This window comes from Oryctolagus cuniculus, chromosome 11 (assembly GCF_051225735.1).
Source record: "Oryctolagus cuniculus isolate XC-2025 breed Fujian yellow rabbit chromosome 11, ASM5122573v1, whole genome shotgun sequence".
NCBI lineage: Eukaryota > Metazoa > Chordata > Mammalia > Lagomorpha > Leporidae > Oryctolagus > Oryctolagus cuniculus.
Window position 1 is genome coordinate 43,142,553 of NC_142877.1, and position 15,288 is coordinate 43,157,840.

Sequence of the window (15,288 nt, forward strand, 5' to 3'; positions counted from 1 at the left end):
GCACTGCAGGTGGCAGCTTTACCCTCTACTCCACAGCGCTGGCGCTTCAGGCCAGGGCGTTAACCCACTGCACCACAGCGCCAGCCCCATCAATGCATTTCTATTTGAGCATATACTTTTTTTTTTTTTTTTCAAAAAAAGATTTACTTATTTATTTGAAAGGCAGAGTTACAGAGAGGCAGATGCAGAGAGAGAGAGAGAGAGAGAGAGAGAAAGTCTTCATTCCCCAGATGGCTGCAGCAGCCGGAACTATACCAATTAGAAGCCAGGAGCCAAGAGCTTTTTCCAGGTCTCCCCTGCAGGTGCAGGGGCCCAAGGACTTGGGCCATCTTCTACTTCTTTCCCAGGCTATAGCAGGGAGCTGGATGGGAAACAGAGCAGCCAGGTCTTGAACCAGTGCCCATATGGGATGCCAGCACCACAGGCAGCGGCTTTATCCACTATGCCACAGCACCGGCCCCTTGAGTGTATACTTTGTACCAGGCACTGTGCTTGACTCAGGGAAGGAGGCAAAGAGAAAGGTCACATGGCCCCGAGGAGCCGGCCTTGTGTACATGAAATCACATGGTTTCAGGAAGGTATCCCATTTGTGTTGAATCCCATGGGAACTGGAAAGGCGGGATATGGAGAAAAGTTTCTCAAGTGGACAAAAGGACAGAGGGGATTCCCAATGGAGGAAACCCAACGGCAAAGGCACGGTGCAGGGAAGTGCCTGGCCCATCACAGGAATCATGGTTCCTGATGTGGTCTAGAAGGCCCGGTGGCAGGAAGATGGGGCAGAAAGCAAGGCTGAAGAGAGGACAGGAAGGGAAGAAGGGAACGAGGGGTGGGTGGATGGGGGGCAGTGATGTCCAACAGTAGCAGCATGTGCCTGAAGGCTGCAGCAATTATCTCATTCACATCTCACCATCATGTGAATGGCAATAGGCAGTGTTATCCTCATCTTATTTTATTCTTCCATGTTTTATTTTGATATCATTTCAAGCTTACAGAAAAGCAGCAAGGATAGTACTAACGACTCCTGGGGATCCAGCCTGATCAGCTGGGTAGGTTAACATTAGGTCCCCCATTTGCCTTCGTTCTCTACCTTCCTCTGAATCACATGAGAATAAGCTGTAATCATGATCTCCCTTGGCCCCTAACAACTGTTTACACTGCCTAGAAACAAGTCTTCTTACACTACAGTGTATCAAAACCAGAAAAGCTGGCGTGGTCATTCTGTGTAGAAGTTAAGACACCCCTTAGGGACGCTAACACTCCATATTGGAGAGCCTTGTTTGAGTCTCAGCTCAGCTCCACTCCAGATTCCAGTTCCTGCCAATGCACACCCCAAAAGCCACAGGTAATGGTTCACGTGCTTGAGTCACTGCCACCCACATGGGAAACTCAGATTGAGTTCCTGACCCCTAGCTTTGGCCTGGTGCAGCTCCAGCTGTTGCAGGCATCTGGGGAGTGAATCAGCAGATGGGAGATTCTTTTTCTCTGTCTCGTTCCTTCCCTCTCAGTCTTTCAAGTAAATAAATCTATTTTAAAAACTCAGAAAAATTAACAGTGACAGAGTAACTATTATCTAATCGTCAGACCTTTGTCAAGACTTCATGAGTTGTACCAATATGTTCTTTACAGCTGTTTTTTGCCCCTGGTGTAGGAATGAGATCTATAGCACATTTTCATTTAGTCATTGCTATGGTATGAATAAAATTTGGCTCTAGAACTTATACAAACATTTAAACCCCAAAGCCATAAATGAATGATACAAAGAGGGTAGGAACTCAATCCAATTATGGCATTTAGAAAGTGGGGCCTAGTGGCCGGCGCTGTGGCTCAATAGGCTAATCCTCTGTCTGTAGCGCTGGCACACCAGGTTCTAGTCCCGGTCAGGGCGCCGGATTCTGTCCTGGTTGCTTCTCTTCCAGGCCAGCTCTCTGCTGTGGCCAGGGAGTGCAGTGGAGGATGGCCCAAGTGCTTGGGCCCTGCACCCGCATGGGAGACCAGGAGAAGCACCTGGCTCCTGGCTTCGGATCAGCACAGTGCACCGGCCGCAGCACGCAGGCCACAGTGGTCATTGGAGGGTGAACCAATGGCAAAAGGAAGGAAGACCTTTCTCTCTGTCTCTCTCTCTCACTGTCCACTCTGCCTGTCAAAAAAAAAAAAAAAAAAAAGTTGGGCCTAGTGAGACCTTAGGTTGTTGGGGATGTATTCTCAGAAGCGAATTTTTCACAAAAGCCTTGTTATAAAAGCCTGAGTCAGGCCAACCTCTCTCTGCTTCCTGACTCGCCATATGATCTTTCACTGGCAACTCTCTCCAGACATCGCACATAACTATGGCTACGTAAGACTTTTAAAAACAACAATCATTGTGTTTTTTATTTCTTTTATTTATTTATTTATTTGAAAGATAGACAGTGAGAGACAGAGACAGAAAAAAAGGTCTTCCTTCTGTTGATTCACCCCCTAAATGGCCACTACGGCCGGAGTTACACCAATCCGAAGCCAGGAGCCAGGTGCTTCTTCCTGGTCTCCCACACGGGTGCAGGGGCCCAAGTACTTGGGCCATCCTCCACTGCGTTCTCGGGTCCCAGCAGAGCTGGACTGGAAGAGGAGCAACTGGGACTAGAACCCGGCGCCCATGCGGCATGCTGGCGCCGCAGGCGGAGGATTAACCAAGTGAGCCACGGCGCTGGCCCCTGTGTTTTGTCATATGCCATCCATTCTTCAAAACAACAATTTTATCTCAAACATATTTATTTGGGCCACACTGGTGTATACTCCTCATTGCTCATTAGTCCATTTGGAAACCAGAAAACCATTCTTTGCAGAAGCTTGGGAAGTGCCCTTTTGCTTACTGGAGTTTGTAAGCAGACCTTACCGGGTGTGTGGTCTCCGGCCTGGGTGTTCTGCTCTCCAATGAATGCAGTGGGAGAGCAAATCAAAGAACCCAGGGTTCAGGCTGAGTCCCGTCTCTCTGACCCTTCAGCCAAATTTGCCTGGATTCCCACCACCTCCTGTCCTCACCATCTCTACAACCTGGACCCAAGCCACTGCCACCTCTTCCTGGAACAAAGCCTGCCCACCCACCTCACGCCTCATCCCTTCGCTCCGCAGGCCGTCCCTGTCATTATTGCTGCTGAGTGCGTCTCCCTAAGACTTTCTCAGGGCTGGCTTCTGCTCATCTTTTTAAAAATTTTTTAAAGATTTATTTATTTACTTGAAAGTCAGAATTACACAGAGAAAGAAAGATAGGTCTTCCACCCACTGGTTCACTCCCCACTTGGCCACAGTGGCCAGAGCCAGGACGATCCAAAGCCAGGAGCCAGGAGCTTCTTCTTGGTCTCCTGGGTGCAGGGGCCAAAGGACTTGGGCCATCTTCTACTGCTTTCCCAGGCCATAGCAGAGAGCTGGATTGGAAGAGGAGCAGCCAGGACTAGAAGCGGCGCCCATATGGGATGCGGGCACTGCAGGCAGCAGCTTTACCCACTACGCCACAGCGCCGGCACCTCTGCTCATCTTAAAGGTTCCAATCAAACATTTGTCTCTCTTACTGCCCTCATTTATAATCACACTTGTTCTTCCTCCACATTCTGTATCCTGGGGGTTTCCACACGCTGCTCCTGCTGCCGCTGCTGCTGTGGTCTAGGTACCCCACTTTGAGAACCATGGCTGTACCTCATTACCAAGTTTTATCTTTTTCATGACATTTAACCACTGCTTTAAATTTCCTGTTGATGACTGTTTAGTATCTGAGTGCTCCCTGGATGTGGGGACTTCTCTTGCCCCAGGCAGCATTCCCAGCCTGGCCAGTGATTGGCTCAGGCACCAAAAGCCTGGATACATTGCCTTGAAGGAAGCCTTCAAAACACAGGAGGTAATTCAGTGCCCTAAAGGTTTTACCTGGGACTGGTGCGTGGGTGGGCCGAGACCTGATCCTCCCCGGCCAGCTGGGATTTCCGGGGGACTCTCTGAGAAGCGGAAATCTTTCCGAGCTTTCGGGTCAGTTCTCTCATCCACGCCAGGGTCTACAATTACATTAAAACATCATCTGTGAGCCCCTGTAACTATGCCATCATGCACACAGACCCGTGTCTTCACAGTCTGAGACCTTCAGTAAGGGATCACTGGTGTGGCCTGCAGAGGCTGAGCCCAGAGGTATCAGCTGGACTGATTATACAAAGAGCCCTCCCCCACCACTCAGTGAATTAGAACCCAGAAGGTAAAAATAAGCCCAGACTGGGATAATAATCTTCCCTGCTACATCCTACCACATCCCACATCGGGCTGGGAAAACAGATAGATCAACCCAAGTACGCGGTGGCAGGTGACACTTCTAAGGACACACTGCAGCTGTGAAGTGTCCTAACAGCCAAAGAGGAAACTCTGAACTGGGAATGGGATCATGCCTTTCCCTCCACATAGATTTCTTGTCCTACTAGAATATAACCCAGACTCCTTGCCATACAACTAGCAACTATGACTCTCAACCAAGTCTGCCCATTAGACTCATCTGGGGTGTATTATATTAAAAAAAAATTCCCAAATCCCTCATTGTAACTTAAATCAGAATTCCTGAGGTTAGGACTCGGGATTGGCTTGAGCGCCTCTGCAGTCATATCTGAGACCCACCTGTTGTAGGCAGGCACACAGGCTAAAACTGATCAGCTTTGTGAGCTGGAAGACCACGCTTTCACCACGCCCCTGTGTGACCGCATGCCTCTACCTGGCCACAGCTGTGTGCCCACAGTCCAATCAGACTAATTAACCACTCCCCTTTGGAAGTGGATTAAAGGCCTGGGACAAGGTGGGCCCAGCCCTTTTTTTTTTTTTTTTTTTTTTTGGTCCCTTTTTCCTTCTACCCTGGACCTTTGGGGCATGTGGCCTTCAGGCCACCTGCTCCATGCTTTCTGGCCTGCATGCTCTTCCATGTGGCTGGTATGAATCCAGATTTCCCTTTCTCTCTTTTGGATAGGGCCCTCACTCTCCTATGCATTTCTCCCACTGAATAAGATGCTTAAAACTTATCATGCTGCCTCGTTCATTTATGCTAGCATTCAGAATTCTTCCCTGAATATGAGGCAAGAACCCACTGGCTCATGAAGGGGTATGTCTCCGATTACACACCCTCTGTGAGTGACTATGGCTTTCATACTGAGAAACATGGCTCTCAAAAATCACAGACGAGCAGAAACTTTGTGGTCTGCAGTTATATCGGTAAGCACCCAACACCCGACTCTGGCTGGGAGGACCTGAGGCAAAAGCAGCTTCTATTACAGCCCTGGCACACGGCTTCAGGTGAGGGCTTTGGAACAAACATTTTGTGTATTTCTCTGTGGTCCCCTTCTCAGTCCACACCTGATGTTGACCCCTGAGCACACAGCCTTGCTTTGCTTTGAACCTACCAAAAACTCGGGTTTTATGAGTTTCACCCAAACTCCACCCTTTAGCCAGACTCCAAAAATCCCAACTTTTTCTTTGCTTGCTGAGCTGCCCCATGGGTCCCTGGTGTGTAGCCTTTCTGCATGCAAAGAATGAGCCAACAAATTTGACCCCGTCGGATTGTTTGCTTATCACTCTTAAGCTATTGGCTAAGACAGCAATAAAATGCAAATCATGGCCTGCTTCCTTATTCCAACACTTCTGTGGCTAAGACAGCTCGCAGTGAACCTGTTTGGTGGGTACAGAATATTAAACCTTATCTTTGTTCTTACCTGGAAACTTTCTAAAGTTAACATTCCCACTAGGTTTATTTTCAGCGTTCTTATATTTCTTCTTCAGTTTTGATCCAACAAATCCATTTTTTAATTCCTAGGAATGAATAGATTGCATCTCAATCTCTTGACTATGTCCACTTAGAATGGGAAAATTAAAAGTTATATAATACAGATAGTGCCATGATGTGCATTTCTTACTTGAAAGCATTCATACAATCTCTGGAGTCTGAGTAAACAGCAGGACCACCAGATCTAGGGGCAGGGGTGGGGTCAGACTCAGAGGGGGCTTCTGTATACTACCTGCCCACACACAATCCTTAAACAGTCTTCTCTTTGACTTTCTCCCCCATGCACTTTGACCTTCACAGCTGATTCAAGTCTGAGCGCCTGCTGATATCCCTGGGCTCAGCCTCTGCAGGCTACCCCAGCCCAGTGAAGACCCCTGCCTTGACTTAAGACCCATGCCATGCCTGAACCCACTGCTGTGGTCCCACAGCTTCCTCTTCTTGCCTCAGATCCGCTAATGGGCTTAAGCGACAACTCCGGAAACCTCTTCTGTTGCTTGGTTGGTTGCCTTGTTACGTCTAGTCCATCCTCTGTCCCTGCTCCTTGAATCTATTCCACTGATGCCCACAACCCATGCATCCTTTTTAGGTTGAGTTGACTCCCTAAGGAGGTGAGGCTTTGCAGATATAGTCCTGCATTGCCTGAGGACGGACTGCATTCTGAGATATGCTTCATTAGGGGATGCTGTCATTGTGCAATCACAAACTAAGACAGCCGCGATGTCAACTGAGACAACCTCATGGGACCACCATCATATATGCAACGATCATTGGCCACGCCACGAGGCAGCACACAAGCATGTTTGGAGATGAAGACTTCAACATAATAGAAGTCAACACTCAGAGGGCTTCTACTAGCCTGATGCATCTGTTCACTAAATTTGCACTCACCATGCTCTCCTGCCTGCTCCCAAGAAAGGCAACAAGGATGGTAGCCAAACCCTCAGCCACTCTGCAGCTTACAGTGCGTGGAAGACAGATGAGGACCCAAGTGATCACAGGATGGAAGCATTTTATAGGAGGAGGAAGGCCTGGGTGCTCCATAGCAGTAACGGAGTTCAACATATAGTTAGGTAAGCAGGAGAATGTGCTACAAGAGGGAGGGCCACAGACGAAGCAAGCAAAGCTGACCAGGGACAGAGGACACATGGATGGCAGCAGGCTGAGGGCCTCTGATCCCTCCAGTAGGTAAGGGGCAGTTGCTGAAGCCAACATTGCCAAGCAGGAATTCTCATCTGAGGAGGAGGAGGGACTGACTACACATCAGTGAGCATGCGCTGCAATGGTTAATCCCAACTTCAATTCCAAGTACCTGATGGTGAGCAGGGAAAATATGCCCACTGAGAAAGAGGAATCGAGAAGAGGTTGACCATCTGAACGCACTAGAATCACTACTTGCCTGCTTTGAAGATCCTCTGAGGACATTTTCACCGTTTTCTTCGGAAGAGACTGAGGTGGGTGGTTCATAGTCAACCTGGAACACCTTTGTTACAATCCCACTCTGTCGACAGTCTCCTCTGGAAATGATTTAAGAGAAAATAAAAAATCTGTTACACAAAGATTCAAAGAAAAGGTGACAAGTGATTAAGATGAGTTTAACATCCTTTAGTTTTTTTTTTTTTTTTTTTTTTTTTTTTTGGACAGGTAGAGTTAGTGAGAGAGAGAGACAGAGCAAAAGGTCTTCCTTCCGTTGGTTCACCCCCTAAATGGCCGCCAAAGCTGGCATGTTGCACCAATCCAAAGCCAGGAGCCGAGTGCTTCCTCCTGGTCTCCCATGCAGGTGCAGGCGCCCAAGCACCTGGGCCATCCTCCACTGCCCTCCTGGCCACAGCAGAGAGCTAGACTGGAAGAGGAGCAACCAGGACAGAATCCAGCGCCCCAACCGGGATTGAACCTGGGGTGCCAGTGCCACAGGCGGAGGATTAGCTTAGTGAGCCGTGGCGCCGGCCATCCTTTAGGTTTCTTAATCCATTAATATTTTACATTGGAGAAATCAAAATGCAACTTTTTGAAAGTTCTTTGTTGTGGGTGCTGTCCTGTGTGTTGCTGGACATTTAGCAGTGTCCCTAGCCTCTGGGATGAGGTGCTGCTGGCACACTATCACCCCAGCTGCGGCAGCCCAGACTGTCTGCAAATGTCCCCAGAGCTGCCTGAGAACACGGCTGAGCACCTGTGGGTCAGGGACATGAAGGAGTCGAGTGGAAAACACCTGCCCAGGCATAGTTTTTCAAATACAAGGTTTGTCATTTGAACAGGGTCACACCACAGCCATCTTTCAGCCCTCTGTTAAGAATCTGATAACAAGCAGGCGCCGCAGCTCACTAGGCTAATCCTCCGCCTGCGGCGTCGGCACACCGGGTTCTAGTCCTGGTCGGGGCACCGGATTCTCTCCCGGTTGCCCCTCTTCCAGGCCAGCTCTCTGCTGTGGCCCGGGAAGGCAGTGGAGGATGGCCCAGGTACTTGGGCCCTGCACCCGCATGGGAGACCAAGAGGAAGCACCTGGCTCCTGGCTTTGGATCGGCGCAACACGCCGGCCGCAGCGGCCATTGGAGGGTGAACCAACAGTAAAGGAAGACCTTTCTCTCTGTCTCTCTCTCTCACTGTCTACTCTGCCTGTCAAAGAAAACAAAAAAAGAATCTGATAACAAACAACAATAACAATGGCAGTGCCTAGTGTGTTAGTAACTCAATCTCTGATCATCACAACAGCTGTCAAGTACATTCTAGCAACTTTCGTTAACAAAGGAGGAACCAAAAATCAGAAGGCCACCCAATTTCATAGAGGTTGCACAAAGAGGAAACGATAAAACCTGGATTAAAATCCAGACCCTCTGGGGCAGGTGCTGTGGCACAGCAAGTAAAGCCACCGCCTGCAGTGCTGGCATCCCACGTGGGCGTCGGTTCGAGTCCCAGATGCTCCACTTCTGGTCCAGCTCTCTGCTATGACCTGGGAAAAGAGCAGAAGATGGTCCAGGTCCTTGGGCCCCTGCAACCACATGGGAGACCCAGAAGAAGCTCCTGGATCCTGGCTTTGGATTGACGCAGCTCTGGCCATTGCAGCCATTTGGGAAGTGAACCAGTGAATAAAAGACTGACTTTCTTTTTTTTTTAATTTTTTAAAGATTTATGTATTTATTTATTTGAAAGAGTTACACAGAGAAAGGAGAGGCAGAGAGAAAGAGAGGTCTTCCACCCGATGGTTCACTCCCTATTGGCTGCAACGTCTGGAGCTGCGCCAATCTGAAGCCAGGAACCAGGAACTTCTGAGTCTCCCATGCAGGTACAGGGCCCAAGGACTTGGGCCATCTTCCACTGCTTTCCCAGGCCACAGCAGAGAGCTGGATTGGAAGTGGAGCAGGTGAGTCTCCAACCAGCACCTATATGGGATGCCAGCGCTTCAGGCCAGGGTGTTAACCCACTGCACCACAGCGCCAGCCCCAAGACTTGACTTTCTCTCTCTCTCTCTCTCTCTGCCTCTAGTTCTTTGTAACTCTGCCTTTCAAATAGATAAATAAATAAAGAAAAAATAAACCCAGACCCTCAGTTCTCCCAAGTCCTGTCCTCTTTCCATATCCCAAGTTACCTCTCTCAAAACACTTTCTTTCTGGCCTCTGTTGCTGTTGACGGATGTGACGTCTGCACGTTCTCTACACACAGAATATCCTGTACTGAGTCCCAGAATGCATCTCCATCCCAGGTTGGATAGAAAGACCTCCAGGAAGGAAGTTAATAGTTTAGGGTACGTTCTACATTCCAAGCAGCTGCAGAATGCAGGGAGATGCCCGGGGAACTCACCATTAAGTTTGTTTTATGAACCACTGTAGCAAAATTGCAAAATCCCTCATGGTTCTGCTAAAGAAAACAACTGTTCTTGGAAGACTCTAAGTCCCCCAACTACCTGCCTTCATTACATCAACATCTGATGACCTCTGAGAGGATCCCGAGTTCCCGGCCCCTCCTGTCACCTGCCGCCTTTCCTGACCATTCTCCGATGTGACACTCACAGATACATGGCCACAGGGAAGCACACATACCAGTCTCTGGCTACAGAGCTTCACAGAGTATCTTCTTTTTATGCCAGCTGTGCTTTATGTTGTTACTCCCTTCATCTTAGGATACCATGCTTTAATAGAAGTGTATTTCCTAAAAGTGTGTCCTTCAAAGTTCTACCAGTGAAAACATTTCCCCCAGTGGCTTATGTCAGTTGTGGTCAATTTCGGGTACCTATTGGAATCCCCTGAAAACTTTAAAATACTGATGCCCAAGTCATTCCAGAGGATTGCTATTTAACTAATCTAGGGCATGGCCTGGATGTGGGGGGAATTCTGCAAACTCCCTGGGGAGTTCTAATGCACACCGTGGTTGACTGTTATTCTAATGGGCCCCATGCACTGAGCCTTCCAATATCTGTGCCTTTGAAGAATCCTCTTCTACGTTGCCTCTGGGTGGGGCCATGTGACTTGCTTTTGGCCAATGAAACATTAGGACAGGGACATCAGCAAGTTAAGCAACTGCTTGCAACACGGGCATCCCATATCACAGTGCCCATGCGAGGCCCTGCTGCTCTGCTCCCAGCTGAGCTCCCTGCTAATGCGCCTGTGAAGCCAGTGGATGTTGGCCCAACTGCTTGGGCTCCTGCCACCCAAATGGGAGACCTGGATGGAGCTCCTAGCCCAGCCACGGCTGTTGTTGGGGAGTGAATCAGCCAATGGAAGATCTCTGTCACTCTGCCCTTCAAATATAGACATTCCTTTTTTTAAAAAAAAAAATTACCATATGCAACACAAGCAGAGACCAAGAAAATAGCTGAAATAGATGTGTGGCGGGGCTTGCCTTTTCTCTCACTGCTTTTGCACTGGGACACTATGAGGAAAAATCTCAGCATAGCCCACTGCAGACACATGGCTCAGCCAACAGCCAGCTTCAGCCACCAGAGCAAGTCAAGCTCTCAGACCACGAGGACGCCAGTGCTCCCAGGGCAGGCCAGCAGAAGAACCGCACTGCCGAACGTACCTCAAAGAGCTGACGTGCAGAACACTGAGTAATGGAAACGAATGCCTTTCAGAGTGGTTTGTTATGCAGGAACAGCCCAGGGTGAGCAGCACTGGTTACATGATCATTTCAGCGGTCCTTTGTGGGGAGCAACTCGGACTAGACTAAGTTACTGGAATTAAGACTTATTCTATGCATCTGCTCTCCCACTATATGGCGCTGGGAGAGGAGGAAACAGCTTCTACGCAGCTGCCTCCAGTTCGACCAATAACCTGCAGGAGCTGATCCTGCTCCTGATTGGAGGAGAGCAGCGTGCTCGGCACGTGGGTAGCAGAGTTGGGATTGGTGGAAGAGGACTATAAAGGAGGAGAGAGACAATATGCACCAGGAACATCTAAGGGGAACATCCGGATAACATCTGAGCAGCCCCCGAGAGAGCCGGCCGGCAGTGTGCCGCTCCCCCGCGGAAGTGGGGAAAGTGGCAGGGGGAGCCGCCCCTCCACAGAGGTGGAGGGATCGGCAGCCAACCCGGGAAGGACCAGCAGCAAACCCGGGAAGGGCTGAGCAGACGAAAGAACAGCGCAGGGTCCTGTGTCGTTCCTCCGCGAATGGGGGAGCGACAGTCCTTCACCTTCTTTATTACATTGTTTATTATTATTATTTTAAAGATTTATTTATTTATTTGAAAGTCAGAGTTAACAGAGAGAGGAGAGGTAGAGAGAGAAAGAGGTGTTCCATCTGCTGGTTCACCCCCTAGTTGGTGCAATGACCAGAGCTGCACCGATCTGAAGCCAGGAGCCAGGAGCTTCTTCCTGGTCTCCCGCATGGGTACAGGGGCCCAAGGACTTGGGTCATCTTCTACTGTGTTCCCAGGCCATAGCAGGAAGCTGGATCAGAAGAGGAGCAGCCGGGTCTTGAACTGGTGCCCATATGGGATGCCTGTGCTTCAGGCGGCAGCTTTACCTGCTACGTCACAGTGCCAACCCTATTATTATTATTATTATTATTATTATTATTATTACCGTGTTACAAAAATAACTCTCACTGCTAAATTCTGGAAGCTACAAATGTTATCAAGAAAACAGCAAGCATACATGATTGTATCACTGGAGGCAAAGGCTACTCAAGTTTTTATCTTTTAGTCTTTGTACAGTTTTAAACATACTTAAAATAATACAGTATAATCTTGTATCCTAATTTTTTAATTTTTTTTTTTTTTGACAGGCAGAGTGGACAGTGAGAGAGAGAGACAGAGAGAAAGGTCTTCCTTTGCCGTTGGTTCACCCTCCAATGGCCGCCGCGGCCAGCGCGCTGCAGCCAGCGCACCGCGCTGATCCGGAGGCAAGAGCCAGGTGCTTCTCCTGGTCTCCCATGGAGTGCAGGGCCCCAGGACTTGGGCCATCCTCCACTGCACTCCTGGGCCATAGCAGAGAGCTGTCCTGGAAGAGGGGCAACCGGGACAGAATCCAGCGCCCCAACCAGGACTAGAACCCAGTGTGCTGGCGCCACAAGGCGGAGGATTAGCCTATTGAGCCGCAGCGCTGGCCCTGTATCCTAATTTTTACACTTGTTATATCATAGTTTCCTATATCATTCAAAACTTCATGAAAATTTTTCTTAATGTTAATAACCTTCGACTGTTAACAGTCTCATGTATGTTTGTCTCCTGACTAAGAAATCGATTACCTTAAGTAACTAGAAATAGATTTGAATGAAGCAGAATTTCCATAAAGAATTATTTTATTATAAATTTACAGAAGCACTAATTGAGTTGAAAATCAAAAATTTTTGTAGAAACACTTTCCCTAAGTTGAGCATATCTGAAATACTGTAGCAGTTTCTTCATTCTCTCAAATAAATAAAATAATTTTTTAAAAGATTTCTTTATTTATTTGGAAGTCAGAGTCACAGAGAGAGGGACAGACAGAGAGAGATCTTTCATCTGCTGGTTCACTTGCTAACTGGCTGCAATGGCCTGGGCTGTGTCAGGCCAAAGCCAGGAGTCAGGAGCTTCTTCTGTGTCTCCCACCTAGGTGCAGGAGTCCAAACACTTGGGCCATCTTCTGCTTTCCCAGGCATATTAGCAGGGAGCTGGATCAGAAGTGGAACAGCCAGGAAATGAACTAGTGCCCATATGAGATGCCAGTGTCGCAGGCAGCAAATCTACCTGCTATGCCATAACACCAGCCCCTAAATAAATGCTTTTTACCCCTAGTGCCTAATGCTGTAAGCAGGCCCCAGTAGAAGCTGCGGATAGCAGTCTAATGAAGAAGCATGTAATGCCTATGTCATCTGATGAGTTAAAAACATCTTTCAGAAGAGTCTAAAACTACGGTCATTGTGCCACTCTCCATCCCACTGCATGCCCACTAAGTACCTATCCCTGTGTGCATGCCCGGCGGTGTCTTGGCGGCCACATCAAGTGCCCACCCCTCAAATAGCTTCTGAATTTGTAATGGATCCGAGATGATTTGTTTGGACAGAAATGATCTGGCAAGTGAGAAAAGGCCACAAATTCCAATGTTCAATAAAAAATATAATATCTATGAAAGGATTGTTTCGCTTCATTTTAATTATTTAATTTCCAGATGCCAAAGCAATCATCTTTAATGTAGGATCTGCAGCATGAGGTGGACATTTGGTGCTGTGGGTACGATGCTGTTTAGGGTGCCTGCATCTCGTATCCAGGTGCCTGGGTTCAAGTCCCTGATCCACTCCCAATTCCAGCTTCCTCTTCCTGCTGATGCACATTCAGGGAGGGAACACATAATGGCTCAAGCAGTTGAGCCCCTGTTGCCCACGTAGGAGACTTAGACTGAGTTCCTGGCTCCTGGTCTTAGCCTGGTCCAGCCCTGGTTGTGGTTGTTGTGGGCATCTGGGGAGTGAACCAGTGGATGGAAGATCTCTCTCTCTCTTTCTCTGTCACTCTGCCTTTCAAATAAATAAATCTTTAAAAAGAACACAAAAGTTACCTATATAGGGGCGGTGCTGTGGCTTAGTGGGTAAAGCCACCACCTGCAGTGCTGGCAACCCATATGGGTGCCGGTTTGAGTCCTGGCTGCTCCACTTCTGACCCAGCTCTCTGCTATGGCCTGGGAAAGCAGCGGAGGATGACCCGAGTCCCTGGGCCTCTGCACCCACATGGAGACCCAGAAAAAGCTCCAGGCTCCTGGCTTCAGATTGGCGCAGCTCTGACCGTTGTGGCCAGTTGTGAAGTGAACCAGCAGATGGAAGCCCTCTCTCTCTCTCTCTCTCTCTCTCCCTCCCTCTGCCTCTCTGCCTCTCTTTCTCTCTGCGTAACTCTTTCAAACAAAATAAATCTTTTTTTAAAAAGTTACCTATGTATCCTGAAATGAAAAATAATCATTAGCGCTCTGATTCTCTTAAGAAGAAAAATAAAATTGAGACACCACCTTGTTACATTATACATTAATTTGATGACTGTGTCCTTAACTTACTTAGAGACTGCAACAGCTTTCACTTGTATTTTTCCATCAGGCAGGGTAATGGGTTTTGTATACTTCAATGTATTGTTCTCACCATACCCAATTCTCTTTATAAATTCAGGTTTGCTGCCATCCAGGGTATAATATATGTTGACATCTGGGGTGTCTGAAAAAAACAAAACAGGATATCTGTAAGGAGCAGTAAAGTATCAGGTCCATGAATAACACCTGCAGGTCGGGTACTCTGGAAGATTTTCTATACACTGGAAATGAACACTAATAATTAACAATAATTCATTCTTTCTCTGTGTCAGCACTGTGCTTTTTATGAACTGGCTCATTTTACCTGCTGTTCCCATTTTATATCCATTTCACAGATGATGTAACTGAGCCTTGGAGAGATGCTGAAGCTTGCTAAGTAACAGGAGTTGTGGTTCGACTCTGCTGGGCTGGCTCCATACGCTATGCTGTTGAGCCAGCACCTGTTGTGCCTCGCCAACAGGGCACTGATACGCATGGAATAGGAGTCAGTTTTAAGATAACAATACCCACAAAGTACAAGCTAAGTTTTCTTTTTAAAGATTTTATTTATTTGGGCAGGCGCTGCGGCTCACTAGGCTAATCCTAAACCTGCAGCGCCAGCACCCCAGGTTCTAGTCCCAGTCAGGACACCGGATTCTGTCCCGGTTGCCCCTCTTCCAGGCCAGCTCTCTGCTGTGGCCAGGAGTGCAGTGGAGGATGGCCCAAGTGCTTGGGCCCTGCACCCCATGGGAGACCAGGAGAAGCACCTGGCTCCTGGCTTCGGATCAGCACAGTGCGCCGGCCGTAGCACACCAGCCGCAGCGGCCACTGGAGGGTGAACCAACAGAAAAGGAAGACCTTTCTCTCTGTCTAATCTGCCTGTCAGAAAAAAAAAATATTTTATTTATTTGAAAGGCAGAGTTACAGGGAGAGAGGAAGAGGAAAAGACAGAGATGGGTCTTCCATCCACTGGATCACTCACCAGATGGTTGTAAAGGCTGGGGCTGGGCCAGGCCAAAGTCGGGAGGCAGGAGCTTCTTCTGGGTCTCCCATGTGGAT

The 15,288-nt window shown here is 48.4% G+C and overlaps 1 protein-coding gene across 7 annotated transcripts in view; it reads right to left on the minus strand.

Moving 5' to 3' along the window:
* Nucleotides 1-15,288, minus strand: part of DZANK1 (double zinc ribbon and ankyrin repeat domains 1) — a 64,316-nt gene that overhangs the window by 44,174 nt on the left and 4,854 nt on the right. For 6 of the 7 annotated variants that reach the window (XR_016216682.1, XR_516674.5, XR_516673.5 and 3 more), the window contains exons 3-6: nt 14,221-14,374; nt 7,170-7,287; nt 5,703-5,799; nt 3,892-4,016 (exon numbers count right to left, since the gene is read on the minus strand). Coding sequence is in view for 3 of the 7 variants with exons in the window: in XM_008256348.5 (XP_008254570.4) it covers nt 3,892-4,016; nt 5,703-5,799; nt 7,170-7,287; nt 14,221-14,374 (494 nt within the window). In the remaining 4 variants the exon portion in view is untranslated. Of the gene's footprint in view, nt 1-3,891; nt 4,017-5,702; nt 5,800-7,169; nt 7,288-14,220; nt 14,375-15,288 lie in introns of those variants that run through there. The other variant, XM_089308218.1, reaches the window with a different exon arrangement.